Source organism: Sceloporus occidentalis, unplaced genomic scaffold (assembly GCF_023333645.1).
Source record: "Sceloporus occidentalis isolate IW3139 unplaced genomic scaffold, rSceOcc1.0.p SCAF_233, whole genome shotgun sequence".
In the NCBI taxonomy this organism is placed as follows: domain Eukaryota; kingdom Metazoa; phylum Chordata; class Lepidosauria; order Squamata; family Phrynosomatidae; genus Sceloporus; species Sceloporus occidentalis.
Genome location: NW_028317213.1, coordinates 1,166,294 through 1,185,139, shown reverse-complemented (window position 1 = coordinate 1,185,139; position 18,846 = coordinate 1,166,294). Strand labels below are relative to the sequence as shown.

Sequence of the window (18,846 nt, the reverse complement as noted above, 5' to 3'; positions counted from 1 at the left end):
TTCTGACACGGCCTGTCTGCAAAATGTTACCTTCAGCCTTTCCGGAATTATTATTATTATTTTTTAAATTAATGACATAACTAGGTTACTTTTTTGTATTACCACCTCCTAACCTGTTCTGTAAGTAAATTTACATCCGGTCTATCCATTGCCCAGCGCTACAGAATATGATGGTGCTAATAATAATATAACTTGTTTCCACAAGTAATACCAATCTCGGTTGGTGGCATGTGTGGTTGCCTCGATGTGCATACTAATTTGTGTAATCTGTGAGGCTCTGTTACCATCACGTTGCTTAGTAACATACACATTTTTGTTCTATGCCAGCCTGCAGCTTAGCTTACAATGGTCTCTTCAGGCCGTCTGCCAGATCCACATCAAAAGATCACTGTCCTTGAGGTTTTGTATACTGGATCTAAAGGGCCAAGGGTTTTTTTTTTTTTGTTTTTTTTTCTTGTCGTGTCTCTAGAACATTTTGTGGCATGGATGTTTGCCGGTGAATGTAATCCTGTAATAGTGAGGGGTGCAGACAGACAGACACTGCTGGAGGAGGAAGAGCGATTATAAACAAGGCGATAGAACAATGGGTCCATAACAGTCTGCCTAAATCAAGTTCTGTACGAAGGACCACCTTCTGCTGGCTACAGTGACGCAACGTGGCCGTCTTCTATAAATAACACACAGGCACAGTCTAACTAATAACGTTTGCACTAAATAAAGGGAGACCGGCTGGGCTCCAACCAAAGGAGCTTCGTATAAGCCAAAAATAGCTACAGGTTACTACTTGTTTATATATGAATTTAAAATTTGTATTTCTTGTAAAGGTCTGTTCCTCATTCTAGAACATTTAACCAGGTATCGCAGAGTTCTCCCATGCCATGCAGTACAGTGTAAGTATGTGTGAAATTAATGGTGATAAGCTTGCATCATGACTCGCGACAATCATAAAGCCTTGAACTTATGTGCTTGGCGCAGTACGTCGGTAAAGTAGCTGAAAATTTGATGGCCCAGCTGAACTGTTTAATAAGTAACATAGAAAGTGATTGTAGATAAAAAGCATTTGGCCTATCTAGTCTGCTCAACTTCTAGCCACTTAAAGGTACACTTTAATGCACTAGGTCAGGGGTAAGCAACCTTCGGCTCTCCAGATGTTGTTATCTACATTTCCCTTGATGCTTTGCCAGCATTATGACTTAAGAGCATTATGGGAGATGTAGTCCACAAAGTCAGGAGAGCCAAAGGTTGCCTACCCCTGCACTAGGTGCACTGTTGTTAACAGCACGCAGAACTAGAATACATTGAGGGGCATGCAGCTTTAGCAGCGTGTACAGGCCTGTGCTAACTAAAATACACACTATATGACCAAAAGTGTGTGGGCACCCCTGCTAATTATTGAGTTTAGGTGTTTCGGTCACACTTATTGCTAACGGTTTTATAAAATCAAGCATATAGGCAGCCATCTTCATAGACAAACACTAATGGAGGAATGGGTTGAATGGAAGAGCTCAGTAACTAAATGTGGCACTGTCATACGATGCCACAAGTCCATGAAATTTCTGCCCTGCTAGATCTACCCCAGTCCACTGTGAGTGCTATTATTGTGAAGTGGAAGCATCTTGGAATAACAACTCAGCCATGAAGCATTAGACCGCGCACACTCAGACACACAGAGTGGGCCTCCTGAGTGAAGCGCGTAGCATGTAAAAATCCTGCCTCTGTAGCATTGCTTACTACAGGGTTCCAAACTGCCTCTGAGAGCAACGTCGGCACGAGCACTCTTGTCAGGAGCGTCATGAAATTAGTTTCCATGGCCGAGCATCTGCACACAAGCCGAAGATCGCTAAGCGCAACACTACTAGGCTTTTTAGCAGTGGAAACGTTTTCTGGAGTGATGAATTACGCTTCACTATCTGGAAGTCTGGTGGACTAATTGGGTTTGGTGGGTGTCAGGAGAAAGCTACTTGCTGGAATGCGTGTAGTGTCTATTGTAAAGTTTGCTGGATCAATGGTCTGGCCCCTTAGTCCCAGGAAATGGTAATGCTAACTTCAGCATACAATTTCAGACAACTGTATGCTTCCAGCTTTGTGGCACCACATTGGGGAAGGCAATTTCCTGTTCCTGCATGTCTGTGCCCCTGTGCACAAAGCAAGGTAAAGACATGGTTTGTCAAGTTTAATGTAGAGGAACATGAGTGGCCTGCACAGAGACCTGGCTTAACCCCACTAAACACCTTTAAGTTAAGTTGGAACGAGGGCTGGGCACAAATTGCCACAGACACACTAAAATCTTGTAGAAGTCTTCTCAGAAGAGCGGAGGCTCTTATAGGCATGGGGGGGGGGACTATCATATTAATGTGCATGGTTTTGGAATGGGATATCCAACAAGTTTTTCCTTGCAAATAAATAATTCCCAAATTATGACCAATAATATAATTTCCTTCTAATGGCATAGAAAATCCAGAAGATGCTGAGCTTCACCTAGAGACCCTGGGACAAATCTGCAGAATGGTGAGGTAGGTGCATATGTTCCTGTCTAACTGGATCCAGGGACTTGGTGTACCCACTATCCAAATACATTCTGCTCAGTACCTATTACTTTGAAGGAATCATTACTAGCTCTGCACACAAGGTAGTAGAAAGCTCATTTCTCATCTCTGGACACATCAGGAATATATTACCCAATGCGGGAAGGAACTATATGTTTCTAGTTTCAATTAAACAAATGTTTACAAGAAATAAAGCCCTACTAAGTTCTCTTTGTAGAGCTGTTCCCTTAGCCTAAATTCTGTGAGCTGCTTCTTATCTGGGTGTCTTCAGTCACTATTGTATATGATGTTTTAGGTTATCTACAAAATATGTTGAAATTAATAGCACTATGTGAGGAAAGTTAAATGGAAAGTTAAACTGTGTTGATTACATCGTCAAAGATAAGCCAACATTCAAGAACCAGATATCACTCTAGAACAGGACACCCCTGCTCTAGAACTAATGCATTAAACATTACAATGTATGCTAAATAAAAAAATGTTACAGACTCAAACAGTATATAAGCTATGGACTTATTGTACTATTTAGGTGTGATTTAGGCAACTGTGTAAACAGTATATTTTTCTTTAAGCATTTCCATTCAGACAGAAAATGCAGGTAAACGAAAACCAAAATGTTACATTAGGGCAGCTTTGTGTAACATTATCTTGGTTTTTATTTGTGCAGTTTAGCACTGCAGAGATAGTGTGGAATTCAGCAGCCCCATCCTCTGGCACAAAATCATAAGGTGTAATACTTGATTTTGGAGCAGTAATTGACAGACATTTATTCCAGAGCAAAACTACAGGAACATTCTTCGATACAGCATAATATCTTACATTAGAAATGGCAGATATTACAAGAAGCGTAATGTTCTAGCCCAACAGCTCGCAAATATTGCTCTAAAATGCAATTGTTAAAAGTATAACAATCCTGTAGAATACAATATTTCTCTGTTTGATAATGAAGCATTACCACATTCAGATTTAAAAGAAAGTTATTACAATGCAGAAACAAATCATACAAGTGGGTTGTTTTCCTATGATTGCTTTACTGAGACTTAGACTTTGGTTTTGATTTTGGCATTGGCCTGGAGCTCCGGCCACAACAGCGTCGGAAGACAAAACAGCAACACTTCAGGCTGATGAAGATTGTGGTGAGTATCACAAAAAGGAGTAATCCGATAACATCCAAGGAGTGGTACTGAATGAAGTTCAACTCGTGGGCTGCTGGGCGCAAATGTGGGGCACCTTTGTGTCTCATCACAAACTCTACCCAGTGCACCGCAAGGTCCAGAGGATGGATTGGTCTATCAAGGTGGAGAGCAGACAGACGCTGAATGTTCTCCTTGTAACTAAATGACAAAAATGAACATAATTAAAAGCTCAGCCATCCGCAAATGATTTAGAACAAGAAGTGATTTTTTTTGTAAACTGATCTTACGCAAGATTTACTGAATATACAACAACGGATCAGAATGTATCTACAATAAACTAATATCCTAAATACATATTATCAGGATATTATAGACAGCGCTTAAATTGTATCTGATGTTCAAGAGTACCATAGCTACAGATTGTCAGGATAGGGCCATTGTCATAATTTCACAGCCACACTTGAGATTTCTCTAGTGTTGTTAGCTCTATGCCTTTTCACTGTGTGCTTTGGACAATTCTTTGAAACGTTGAGCATGTGTTATGAATACAGGTTTTGTACTGACCTTGGATTGTTTATGACAGTATTCAGTGCGTTGCTAAGATCCTCTGGAGTCATGTCCAAGACATTGAGCATCAATCCAGCCCCTCGTGATTGAATCCTCACTGCGTTATCCATTTGGTCACCAAACAATGGCAGCATGACCATTGGGACCGCATTGCAGATACCTTCGTAAATCCCATGTGATCCAGCATGGGTAATGAAAGCTCGAGCCTTGGGATGAGCTACATTAAATATATAGAAAACCTTCATATATCTGAAGAACATTGTAAATGCACAAAAAACAGTATTTGCTTTCTTTTGAAATAAGAAAACTACTCAGTGGCAACCATTTTGTGTCAATCCTCATATGTGTAATGCTTAAATGGACATTGCCAACTTTTGCTTTTGAGAGTTGAAGTGGATTGCCCATGTGGCTTGGTGTGAATGAGCGCCAGGATTTGAGGAAATTTCCCATTGCTCACGTGGCGTGCGAGGACCTTGAAGGCATAAAAAAGAAAGCAGAGGTCTACCCCCACCTGAACCAACAAAGGTAGGTTGTGTGTGCAAGTATGTTTGTGTATATACATTAGTTTGTGTAAGTATTTTAGTATCTGTGTATGTTAGTAAGGATGTTAGTATTTGTTGGTATGTAATTTTATGTGTATATAGGTTAGTATATGTGTGTAAGTATTTTAGTGTGTACAGTATGTATGCTACTGTGTGTAAGGATGATGGTCGGTGTAAGTTACTGTATGTATGTTAATATACAGGTATATGTGTAAGTATGTTGTGTGTATGTTAGTATGTTACTGTGTGTGTAAATATGTTTGTACAGTGAAGGAAAAAACATTATCTGATCCCCTGCTGATTTTGTACGTTTGCCCACTGACAAAGAAATGGTCAGTATATAATTTTATGTTTATTTGAACAGTGAAAGACAGAACAACAACAACAAAAAAAATCCAGAATAACACATTTTACATGTTATAAATTGAGTGAAATACTGAACTCAACTGCCTCTAACCCTAGGCTTGTCGCTGCTCATAAAGAGTGCTTATAAGATCATAAGGCATTGAGCATGGAAAGTGCATGGGAGCCCAGGCTTTAAGCTGGAACTGGACCCCAAGACTGCTGACTGTTGACTTACAGTTCTTTAAAATCCTGGTGTAAATGCTTTGCAGTTTGGCCCTCTTGTGTTCTCTGCTATATTAACTGAAAGATACTTACCAAGAAGGTCGTTCTGTGGCAGCCACTTAACAAGATGAGTGTTTTCTGCAAGATTTGAAGGCACCTTGCCTGTGTATCTCCATATAACCTGAGTATAAAGATGCAAGAAATATTTTACCATGGCGGCAATAACCTTATTTTTTGAAGATTGAACCACGAATTTACATGTCATATACAGCTTTATTTTTCTTGACTAATTTAACCATACCATATACCAGTCCAGCTCAGTCTTTCTAGCAGTAGAGTAATATAGTATAGGAAGGTCATGTTTCAAGTTATTGATTCCACCCTATGACTATGCAAGTATTTGAACAAATTATTCTAAACTCACATGTCAAAAGAACAATGTAATTTTGTATTATTAATACAACACTGATCAATATACCCCTAGTTCTTAGAATGTGAGTAGCCAAAAGCAAAATCTCCAGCATAAACACAATGTTTTTTGGCTAAAGATAATGTGAACCTGTAGTTTAACAGCAGCTTGCAGTCAGTCTTACGACCATTTTTTTTTATATTGCCCTTTGTTCCTCACCCTTGTATAATTTAGTTTCGTACCGTTTGTGGGATGGTTCCTAGAGCCTCTGCAATGTCCATTGCCTTCTCAATGGGAATCTCAGACACCATGGATCCCAATGAAAAAACTACAAAGCCATGTTCTCCAGAACTATTCACAAGATTCTCAAATTCCTGTTACAAAAGGAAAGTGACAGGTTGAATTGTCTGGTTATTCAGGAACAAAGGATTAGGGTATATTTTAGTCATGATACGGCATTGTACTTCTATCTTGTATTAGAAACCTGTTATTCATTTGAAAACCCCCGAATATGTAGTCCTGAGCAATATTTAATACAGAGATAGGCTGGTGTGGTTAAAGATTTAGAATGATGGGGATGGAAGAAACTGGATGTTGCTTTTTCAGCATTTACATTGAGGCATTGTAATCAAGTCATTGGTTACCCTTTTGCTAAAGTAACATCCCAGTGAAGTTTCATAATAGGACAAAGCCGCTTGATACACCCTCTCCCCCTATTCTATAAAAGGGGGACGCTCCAGGGCATACCCTCTCCCTCTATTGGAGGAACGAAGGAGAGGCTATGCTTGGAAGCCCTGGTATTTTACAGAAGTTCACAGGGAGGCCAGAATAATGCAGTCCGATTCGCTGAGAACGAGAAGCGTTTCTCAGCAAATCAATCTGTCTGTGGACTTTCTCAAAAGGACGGAGCCACTGGGACAGCCTCTCTCTCTTTTCCAAATGTAAAAAGCCCTCCAATTTTAGTTTGTTGTCTGAAAACAAATGGACCAAGTCCAACCATTTACACTGCAGCTTGGGTTACAGATCTGCCAATTCTATAACAGCGCTGAGCTTTTTACAAAGAAAGAGTAGACGTTCCATATTACTCGAAATAGCCTACACAATGTCTTTTCTACCTTAAGGGCTATATTAGCCATGCAATGCTCAGAGAAATATAAAAAAACCCAAGAGTTTCATCTTAAACTCTACAGGCCTCAGCATATTAAATTTTACAACAGAATAGCTGAAAAAGAAAGGAATCAAGACGTTGCAATGGCCCACCTCAACCTGATTGAGGTCCAGACCTCAACCCAATTGAAATGCAGTGGTGGCACCTCAAGAGGGCTGTGCATAAACAAATGACTGCAAACAATCAATGAAATGAAACCACATTGTAAAGAAGACTGGGTAAAAATTCTTCCACTACGATGTGAGAGACTGATAGTCATACAGAAAACCATTATTTCAAGTTACTGTTAAAAGTAAGTTAAAGCTAAAGGTGGTTGTACAAGCTATTGAATCATAAGGTGTATTTAGTTTTTTCACACATAGCTTCGCCATTTTGGCTTTATTTTTGTTAAATAAATCATGATACGGTGTAATGGTGTCATGTGTTGCTGTTCATTTGAGGTTGTATTTACCTAAATTTAAGACCTGCACAGGAACAGATATGTCCTGACAATAGAATTCAAAGAGGGTGTTCTTTCTTTTTCACACGACTGTACGTATACATTTTTTAATGAAATTGTAAGATCTTGTTAGAATATTTATTAAATTTTTTAATTTTGGTCTATGTTTCTTGGTTGATCTAAACCTTTAATGCAGGGTTTCCATGTGTTATTCAGTTGATCTCTATGTTTCCATGTGGTACTCATTTAAACTATACCCACAATGCAGGTTTTTCATGTGTCACTCGGTTGATCTCTATGTTTCCTTGTGGTTTTCATTTGATCTATACCCCTAGTGCAGGGTTTGCACATGTTATTCAGTTGATCTTGTTTTCCACATGGTTTTTATTTGATCTATATGCATAATCCAGGGTTTGCATGTGTTAGTTGATCTGTGTTTCCATGTGGTTCTTGTTTGATCTATACACGCAATGCAGGGTTTGCATGTGTCTTCAGTTGATCCAAATAAAAATTATTTATCCATATAAAATTTTTTTTTGTTTGTTTCTTTACCCACAAAATGTGTAAAATATACTTTGTGGCAGGGGCGTAACTAGAAACCAGGGGGCCCCCACTTACACATACATGCTCAAAAACACCTACACATACATACTCAGACATCTACACATCCATACTCACACACAAGTAAACATCCATGCTCACACATACACATCCATGCTCACAAATACACACATACACATCCATGCTCATATATATATATAATATGTATGTATGTATGTACATCCCTCCCTCGCCCACCTCACCACTACTCACTACGAGCAGCCTCGGTTTCACTGCAGGATCACATGACCCCGATACATTGCTGTCTCCCCGTGCCTGTTCAAAATAGTTTAGAACTATTTTGAACTGGCATGGGGAGACAGGAACAAGGGGTCGCAGGGGTTGCACCGGGGCCCCTAGAGGCACAGGCTGTTGCGACCCCTGTAGTTATGCCAGTCCTTTATGGCCCTTGTGCTGAAAAGTTTGGAGACCCCTGCTTTACGCCAACACAAAGGCACAGAAAATGTATTTTTTATATTATTCATGCATTTTTATTGTGCACACCAAGCACATTGTAATTGAAACAATACCACAAAGAAAGTATGCAGGATTCCTTATGGTATTCTTTATGTAGGTTAAGAAATTGGTATTAATGAGAAGTAGGGAAGAGAATGTGAATTATATTTTAATGCTACAAATTTCAGTAGGGTATATTGGCAGCTTTGGGGAGCTCTGTATTAAACCAATAACAATATCTGTTATCTACCAAACTCACAGAGTCAATAGGGGCATCTTGAATAAAAGTGTGCAGCAAACTGTAACAAATAACATTAGACAAGGTTTCCTATAGAGCAATAAAAGTAATTATTTTATAAATAATAATAATTTACATAATACATAGACTGTATGATGCAAATGCCATATTTTTGCATAAATACACTTACTCATAACTTTTAAAAGTACTACCTATCAATTATGCATAACTATAATTTACCCCATCATTCACCTTCATCTACTCAGTCATATTATATTCATGAGAAAAGTAATGACTTTAAAACATACCATTTAAAACATGAGCTGAAGCACTTTACGTCATACCTGGTTCAGTGGATTCCGGTTGATACAGTTTATACCGCCTATAAAAACCATGTTTGGCATCACAGGTCTAGGGAATTCAAAGACAAAGTCATACCTCATCAGCCAGATTGAAGCTCGGCTAAATAGTTCTACAGCAGTGATATCCCTCTTTAAAAAGTCAGATGCCAACTGTGCATAAGGGTGGTAGAATATCCGGCTAAATACATAGTCAATTAATCTGACTATAAAGTTTTTCACCTTTTCGCTGAAAGTCATGTGGTCGGTATATGTGGTAAAGAATCTTGGCACGTAGGATGGTGGGCTTGGAGACTGAGTGGCTTCCTGGTCCATTCCAAATGGAGTTCCGCGCATGAAGTACACAGAAGGAATAGCCAGGTGTTCAGCAACTATTTCACCGCATGGGAAGACAGGGTCATTCAACGCAGCATCAAAGCCGTTTTGTTCTAAATTCTTGATAAGGCTGGCATTTTTCAGAAAATATTCACAGGAAGACAGAACCAAATTTGTGTAATTTGTTATCCTTTTATGCAGAGTCGCAATTCTTTGTGGTAAAGTCATCTTTTTAAAAACGTCGTTAGTTCCTTCTTTAAGATGGTTGTCTATAAATTCTTTGGTGTAAGGTACAGAGAACGTTCTCACAGTATAGTTGTCTAAATTCCTAAGGAGGAAGTTGGTTTCAGGGATGACCAAAACAATCTGGTGACCTCTGAGGGTCAGTTTGTCCACCAAACTTTTCATACTAAGCCAGTGACTTCCATCTTGTGGAAACACAAGAAGCCTCCCACCATAAGCTAGACTTAAAGGCCCTAAAAGAAAGAGAATTCTAACAGGAACGAGAGAAATCATTTCAGCTACAGCTGCCCAGTAAGTACGTCTCGGGAACTTTTCTTTTGAATCCTTTGGCCCATTGCATTATACGTAATTGAAAGGGCACATTTGTACAAATAAAGGCAGTCCAGAGTTCATTGGTTACATTTATTTAAAAATGATAGCACAACGACCTTTGCCTTTCAAACAAACACTAAGGGGTCAACATAGTTTCCCTGATTGTGACAAACCATTGTGAGAACAGTAGAAAATACACCACTAAAGAGAATGTCAGACGTCATTTTATATATAAAAATTCATGTAAGCAAGCGAATACCAATTAAAATAATGGATGAAAAGAGTATTACTGCTGCTTTAAGCCTTAACACATTTTTAAACAGAGGATGGAGCCTATTGTATTAACGAAGAAATATAGCGGAAATTGGAGAATTGTTCTAAAAGGTGGAAAATGTGTAAAGCTTGCTCATTGTGCTAATCATGACGCATAGTGTAGTGGAAATAAAACTGTGTAACATTGACAATTTTGCTTAATTTGCCTGTGATTCTGGAAGAGATTCACATGCGGTCATCAGCATATATCAGTCTATAACACCTTAAGGTCCTTTTTCACTACAGGACAGCAGTAATTTTCATGGTTTTTTACTATGTTTCTCTTACCCGCAACGTCCCTCTTACTCAGATAATGTACCCACACAAATGATAAGTTGGGTTTTTTCAGCACGAGTAGGACTTTCTTTTGAAACCTTATTCAGAAATGTACAACGTACGTATTTATAAAAAAAAAAATGCCCAAAATATAATGATTAAATTACACACTATATGCACTAAATGCCCAGGATTTTTACATAATTTGTCCATTATAGAGCAAATCTTACAATTTAAGTAGTGGTCACAGATATTAAAACCACCCCATAAAAGTATACATTACTGAAAAGAAGACACCCCAGTATATTATTACTAGTGCCATTTTGACACCTTTCAGGCAGCCATTTTATCTCTAATCTCTTCCAAACTTTGTGATAACTTTATTTTTTTGTGTGTTTTTCACACAAACATTGCATTTTAATTTTCATTTGTTTCCCAGAAAATAAGCGACTGCAGGAAAAAATAAACTATTTTATGTTCAGTAGTATCCCCACAAGTTAGTTAAGCTGCCCCAATCGAAATTTTCCTCATATTTGTTTTCCAAAAATAGTCAATTAAGCATTTTTATTTTTTTTTGGGGGGGAGGAGCATTGTAGGTTTTTTTTGTAATTTTTATATATATATGATAGGATTTTTGTTACTTTTAATGTGTATATATTTTTTTTTTAATATATATATATATTTTTTTATTTTAATTAGATTTATCTTGCTATGTTTATACTACCTGCTATTAGAGAGCACTGAACTATCCACTTTGGGGTCTTTTATGACCACATGGATCTCTATTAGCACAGGGGAGTCCCTTTCATGTAACTAGTGACATCACCTGTTAGGGTTCCCCAGCACAGCAATCAGGGGGTTCATCAATAGGGTTACCCTGTAGTATTCCTCTCTAAAACAATCAGAGGAATCCTATGGGGAGCCGGATCTCTGTGCGCATGCCTATGTTCACCTGTATCTTATTGCTGCAGAATATCTGCATGCGGAATATGCAATTAGTCTGTGATATATTCTGGGAGGATACATGATACGTGTCTCTATAGACCCAGTGAGTCCCTGCCACATAAATGAAATTCCCTGCCGACATCAGCTTAAATAAAAACATATGAAGGTGTAGTAATCAAACTTCAACCATACGGATAAACACGAAAAGAAAAATTAAAGAAATATAAAATGATATCAGAAATGGGTGCTTTTATATGTAGTAAACATATAACTGCCCATAATAGTCTTCAAAGCAATAAGGTAATCTTCCTTATGTGGAGGATAGTAGAAACCATATGGGTCAATATGTATGTAGTAAAAACGGTTTATTACACATAAAAAAAACCTTTACTTTTAAAACATACAGCAGCCAGCTTCCATGTTTTATGATCCAGGCAGGAAAATAGACCAAAATAAGTCTGGAAAATAAAATTCCAAAATAAAAATATTAAAATAACCAAAACCTGTAAACATGCTTCGCCATATCAGGGCTTCCTCCTGGTGAAAATGTTACCAGAAGGAAATGCCTGAATTTCTATCTAGTAACTTAAATTTAAATCCCTGTAGGATGTAACAGCTCTGTTGGCCCTAGCTGTCGAGAAGAGACAACACTGTCATATGACAGCCTGATCTCCCACTCCTGGGCTGAGATTTAACCCTGCAGGTACCAAATCCCCAAGGAATTGTGGATATGTCATTGGTTCTCAAGGACCACTTTTTCATGATGGATCCCCTACGCCATCGGCCATTAAGAGGTTTAAGGGCATTCAAGTGGCATATTTAAATTGACCTAGCAATGTGTGCTAAGTAGGCTTAGGTTACGTGAAACAAAAAGGCGGAAACACATATATAAAGTTTTGCATGGATGTCTCCTAGATGCAGCATTCCCAGTGTAATTTACATGTTTTAATCCATCATTCACTGCATTTCACAACTTGGTTAGTTAGTGTCATTGTACAGTGCTGCCTTTTCTAACTTGACCTTGGACACTAAGGAGCAGTAGTATTAGTTATGCTATTTTTGTGTCAATATATGGCATGTTTCATGTGTCTTTTAAAATGGCTATTATAGCCCCTCAATTAAAACCCAAATTATCAAGGATTTTAGAGGAGAAAAAAACTAACAGTAGTTAGTTTCAATATTGAAAAAAAACTGTAAAAATTAACATTTATAACAGTTATACAGAACAGGAGGTTCCACTTTGGAAATACTATTAAGGGCGACATACACCTGGCAACGTAGAAATACTGCTAATTCACTCAATACAAAATGCTGAAGATAAAAAAAACAAAAACAAAGAAACAATTACCTTAACTAACCAAGTTGACACTAGAATCCCTCCTAAACTCTATAATAGCTCTCAAAATGTGAACATAAGGAGATAAAGGAGGACGAGTACCAACTCAAGAAGTGGAATTGTCTCCAAAGCCGCTATCCAATTAATTCTTTGTCTAAGTGGAACAGCACCTTTAGTGGGTCACAGCTCATTTTATGTTCCAGTCACATCCTCAAGCAAGACATGATTGTGTGGACAGGGTAATAGGTAACGTAATGATGAGTAAATACTCCAACTAAAAGGAATCTTGCAAAAGTCCAGCAAATAATCGCCTAATGTATTGCCTAATTTTGTATTTATCAAGCATTTTGAAAGGCTAAACAATGGCTCAAGGTTCCAGTCAGTTGGAGTCTTACCATTTGTCGGAGCAGAGCATTTTAAGAAAATGATAATACTGTAAAATAAAAAAAATGTGATGTGATATACAACCACCAGGAGGAGCCATAACTCTCTGTATTTGTTGCAAAATAGTAAAACATACAGAAAATGTAATAGATACACTTATATGTATGTAATTCAGTGGTGTAACTGTATTAACTATACAACAAAGCATAATATTATTGAAAATATTTAGTATAAATGATTCCACATCTAAGCACTATTCATTAATACAATTACCGGTATATTGATATTAATTAATCGAGCATATAAACTGCCTACATGTTTTGCTGTTTTCTTAAGATACATTTTTACAGTGTAAGTCTGTTATAAGTGCCATGGGCTCTCATCTGAACTATTTTTTGTTTTATGTCCAACATTTCCACCTACCTTTTCTGTGATTCCATTTTTTTGTAAATATGCAAGTAATAGTACATTTTATTTAATAAACATTATATTGATGTTTTGTGTTTAAAAATGAAGCTAGCTAAAATAAAATGAGAACAAATATCCTGTAAGCCCTATATACCTTTACCCAGCTGCTTTTCAATTTACTTGTGGCTTCCCTCGTCCCATTAAAGTGGTGCCACCTGTATCATGGACAGCCTGGAGGTGTCCCTGTCTCTGCAGTGTCCTGAGCAGCTGGAAGGGGGCAGTAAAATATCTCTCTCTCTAAAGATTGGTGTCCTTGGTTCCTCTATATGGTACTGTCAGCACTTGGTGGGTTCAGTTTAACACTCACTCCAACACCACACACACACACACACACTCCCTAAACTAAGACACACACACATGCTAACATCATACACATACAATATAATAATACCATATGCTGACACACATTCACATTAACACCATATACTAACACACACATGCTCACATATGCTAACAGCATATAGTAACACAAGTGGAAGCCATACAATAACACACACTCTAATAAAAGAAACTCACACCATCGGCAACATACAAACACACTGTAAAACCATACACTAACACATATCCACACAATATTTAAAATCATACACTTACACACACACACACATATATATATACTGCATATACATATATACGCACACAGTCTCACTCCCCTTCTCTCTCCCTCTCACAACTATATATCTGCCTCTTTCAGTTCTCCCTGCTTCACTGCACACTTTTCATCTTGAAGCTCGCACTCTATGTGGGACCAGGACAGAAGGGAGCACAGCGCCGGGAATTGGGCTGAAGTAGAAAGCATTGGAAGTAAAGGGCTTAAGAACACTTGAGCTTCCCCATGCTGGGCTGCCCACCACAACATGGTTTAAGTCCGTTTTAGCCTATGCCTAGGGAGAAAAGGTAGATGTTGGGGTACTTTCTAAGTAGGGGCTACTTAGGAAGTACCCCAACATCTACCTTTTCTTTTGTGGATGCTTCTAATAGCAATTGTTTTGTACTTAATAATAATTAACATTCATAATTATGTAGGCATATAAGTAACATTTTGGTTTTATCAGAATACTGTATTCCATACACCACAGGCTGAGAAACTCACATTTAATATATAAATTAAAAGAGAATTAATTAAGAAAGTTAAGACTGTTCTGTATGGCAGAGAGTCCAAGATCACCTAATTAATACTTCACCAAAAGTTAACTGTTCAAACAGCAGGCATTTTTGCCTAATAATAACCCCAGTTACCTATTGCACAGCTTTGCTGGGAGTGGTTTGTGAAGCTTAGGCAGTGTCTCTATTTGATCTTGCCTTGCAAAAAAAAGTTGACCGGATACATGCCGTGTTCAATACACTACATTATTATTTATTGATTAATAAAGTGCCACAAACCACTGCATATTATTCCATATAAATAAACCTATGTAGTGATGTTTACATATAAAAATATAATATAAAAAATGTATAGTAAAGGTGATACATGCAAGCTGTTTGGAGGTATAGCCAAACTTTTTGGGGACAAAGATGGCACAAGTGTGGCTTGCCAGGAGATGGAACGCACTGCTGCTTTTAAAGCATTTTTTTTTTGTATTTTATGTAACCCTGCTCGTTCTTTACAGTGAACCAGCTCTCACATCAGATATACAGTATATTGCATTTGTTTTTTTTCTCTTTCTGAACATGAAGGGACATTGTTTCTATTTCCACTCCTTCTATCTCTTAACAACTAGCACAGGTTTATGCCGAATTTATGACAAGCTGTTTGGGGGCAAAGTAGGCACAGGAAAGCTGTGGCACAGGCAAGCTATTTAAATCAAAGATGGCGCATGCAAACTGTTTGGGGGGCAAATATGGCACAGGCAAGCTATTTGAGGGCACACACTTTGGTATTACCAGCATTTATGTTTAAACTTGCCTTAAAATATGATATGATCTTCATCTAAGTTACAATAATGAACAAACTCAATCTGTTTTAACTACCGGTAGTATCATGAATACATCGAATACATAATTCAACTATTCACAGTGCAGGTTGGAAAAAGTATGTGAACACCAAGGATAGTCAGAAGTAGCAAACCTTAAGTCCAATCAATGAAACGGGATTGGAGGTGTAATTTAGAGCTACCCTCAATCAAGAATCTCATAGAGTTTGCATATTTATCAGTCCACAGCAAGACAGATTATTTTTTAAATGGAGTCTATTTAGTACTGTGTCTACTCTCCATAGAACTGGGAACCCAGCATTGATGACTCCAAGGGCACAATGCTCAAGAAGGTAAACAAGACTACCAGAGTAATAGCTACAGGCTTGAAGGAGTTACTGGAACTGGTTAACATCTCTGTTTATGAATCTACCATATGCAACATGTTTAAGAGGCATAGAGTCCATGGCTAGACACGATGGAGGAAGCTGCTGCTCTCCAAATTAACATTGCTATTTGTCTGAAGTTTGCCAAAGAGCACCTCGACCATCCACAGCGGTACAGGGAAAATGTTTTGTGGACCGATGAAACTAAGGTTGAATTGTTTGGGAAGCACAACGTATAATGCAAAAAGGGCACAGCATAACCACATGAAAACACCATCCCTATAGTGAAGTATGGTTGAGGAGCATCATAATTTAGGGTTGCTTCACTGCCTCAGGGCTTGGGCAGCTTTCCAACATTGAGGGGACAATTAATTCCCAAGTTTACCAAGGTTGCATACAGGATAATGTCAGGGTGCCTGTTCACCAAATGAAGCTGAAGTAGAAGTTGTGTAGTGCAGCATCTAACATCTAAGTTAATCTACTGTTCAATAAAGACATGAAAGATTATCATTGTGTGTCATGGGCTTAAGTGCATTGTAGTTGCCTATAGGTATGACTTAAATATAGATCAGATCATATTTTATGATCAATTAATGCAGAAAACCAGGTAATTCCAAAGGGTTCACTTACTTTTTCTTGCCACTGTATTTGCACAGACAAGGTGTTTAGGGACAAAGATGGCCAATACAAGCTGTTTGGAGAAATAGATGGCACAGGCAAGCTGTTTGGGGGATTAACAAGATGGGGACAAAGATGACACACACTGGCTATTTGGGGACCAAGATGGCATACATTAAAAATAAATAGCTCTAAAATGCACTCCTTATCTGCTGCACTCACCTCTTCAGGTTCCGGTATGAGCGCACATTTGTCATCTAGTGTCTCATGAGAGTGAGTGCTGGTTTACAGTGAGTTTAGTGCATGCGCAGTGGCAATATAATGGCTGGAATATTCAAGGGAAACATAAAAAACAACATTGAAGCCGTGCTGATTGCAGCAGAGACTGCTGATTGCAGCTAATTGGGATTGGAAGTTTACAATAACCTTTCTATATAACCTATATAAAATCCAGCTGCATTTTTCTTATAACATATTACACATTTTAAACTTTTACTTGAACAGCGTGATTGGCGACTGAGCGACTTTGTTAAATAGGGGAAATATGTATAAACGGGTAGTGGTGCATCTAACAGTGTGATGGGACTTGTTAATGACGTTTGAGCACCCCTGGTCATGTGGTTGATATCTTATGGTACATAAAGTGTCAGCATTGAAAGGGTTAAATGCCCTCAGTAAGGTTTATTTTTGCTTGACTGCGCTTGTGCAGTGTAATTAATGCCTCCTCTAGGGTGTCTACATTTAGTATAGTAGTCAGGTCTAGTGGAGGTTAGATGAAATATTTGATGGTTTGAAATGCTTGTACACACTGAGCTTCTCAATGAATTCCTTTTAAGCAGAATTTTCACAGAATCTTTTTGGTTTCAGTGTAGTATTTTCCAGTCTTAAAAATTACCTCTAGGATGTCATTGTGTTTAATACTTTACCCATCATTGCTTACCCGCGGCACTGGCTGCTTTTCAGCACAGCTATCTCCTCCTATAAAGATCATTTTTGGCATCACAGGTTCTGCAGAGTGCAGAACAAAATCATATTTAAACATCCACAGTTCTGCTTGGCTGAAGATTTCCAGCATATTCACATCTTTGTGCAGGAAACGTGAGGCCAGGCTTGTGTATTCGGCATTAATTTGCTGGCAAGCAATATGTTCCAATACCTGAACCAGAAAACACTTTATACGCGGTACTAAATCTGTCTGATCACAGTCAGGGTTAAAGTGTTGAGTTCTTGGGCAGCAAGTGGCCTTGTTGTCCCAATCACAGGCAATTCCCGGCAGGACATAAATAGCTGGGACAGAGAGATTTTTTGCAAGGATTGGACCACACGGAAACCAGGGATCCATAACCGCAACATTAAACGACATGTTGTGCAGGTATTGAAGAAGGGCTGTGTCTGCCATTAGATGTTGACAAGTATTACTAAGGACTGATGCAGTATATTTCAAATGCCTATATACTGTACTAATACCACAGAGCAAATTGTTCACCAGCGGTTCTTCTTTCTTGATGTCCATGTCTGTAATTAGTCCAGATGTAACTAGAGGTGCCGAGTACATTTTCACAATTAAATTCTCAGAAGAGACCAGATTGAAAGAGCTTCTTGGTATCACTACCACTATCTCATTTCCTTTTAACTTCAATTTGTCCACCATTGGAAGCATGTCTAACCACACATCCGCATTCTGAGGAATAACCAGCACCTTTCCACTTTCAGATACAATTGGGACCTCCAGTACAATACAAATCCAAAGAATTATTCGGGAAGAAGCCATTCGTAAAATCACCGGCATTCAATGCAGAATAATCAACGTTCTCTTGTTATACAGCTCAAACCTTCTTATTTCAAGCCTACCAAAGACTGATGTTTGGTAGCTACTTAACTGAACTGCTCCACTAACAAAGTATTTATCACAGTGACTCAGACATTGGTAACACTCCATATCAGCATAAACACATGTACCATTGTTATACAAAGATATGTTTTAAGTGTATCATGACAAATGCAATAATAATACATAGCTTTTCAAAGGGCAGGGTATTCTAGAACTAGGGCTAAAGGTAGGTTTGAAACATTCTGGAGACAAAAATCCACAATGTTATCATTGTCCATAACCCAATTTACTACCAACCTGCCAATATGACTTTAACTCTAGTTAATATTATAAATGATAACACAGATACACCTTTTCACTTCATATTTCACTATGGAAAATTAACCCAATCGGAGAAAAAAACAGTGTTCCCAATATTACAGTATTTAATATATACAATAGACTGTCAGAGTCAGTGCGGTCTTCCCTCCTTCTGACCCT

General features: G+C 38.2%; 2 protein-coding genes across 2 annotated transcripts; both read right to left on the bottom strand.

Annotated features, from left to right (window-relative positions):
- Positions 1–3,576: 3,576 nt before the first annotated feature.
- On the bottom strand, positions 3,577–9,858 carry LOC149276610 (UDP-glucuronosyltransferase 1A1-like). The gene is made up of 5 exons (XM_089503463.1): positions 9,013–9,858; positions 6,010–6,141; positions 5,452–5,539; positions 4,247–4,466; positions 3,577–3,880 (listed from the first exon to the last, which is right to left on the bottom strand). The coding sequence occupies exons 1-5, from the start codon at positions 9,856–9,858 to the stop codon at positions 3,577–3,579; spliced, it is 1,590 nt and encodes a 529-aa protein (XP_089359589.1).
- Positions 9,859–17,457: 7,599 nt separating this feature from the next.
- LOC149276609 (UDP-glucuronosyltransferase 1A1-like) lies at positions 17,458–18,324 on the bottom strand. The gene has a single exon (XM_089503462.1). The coding sequence runs from the start codon at positions 18,322–18,324 to the stop codon at positions 17,458–17,460; it is 867 nt and encodes a 288-aa protein (XP_089359588.1).
- Positions 18,325–18,846: the final 522 nt, after the last annotated feature.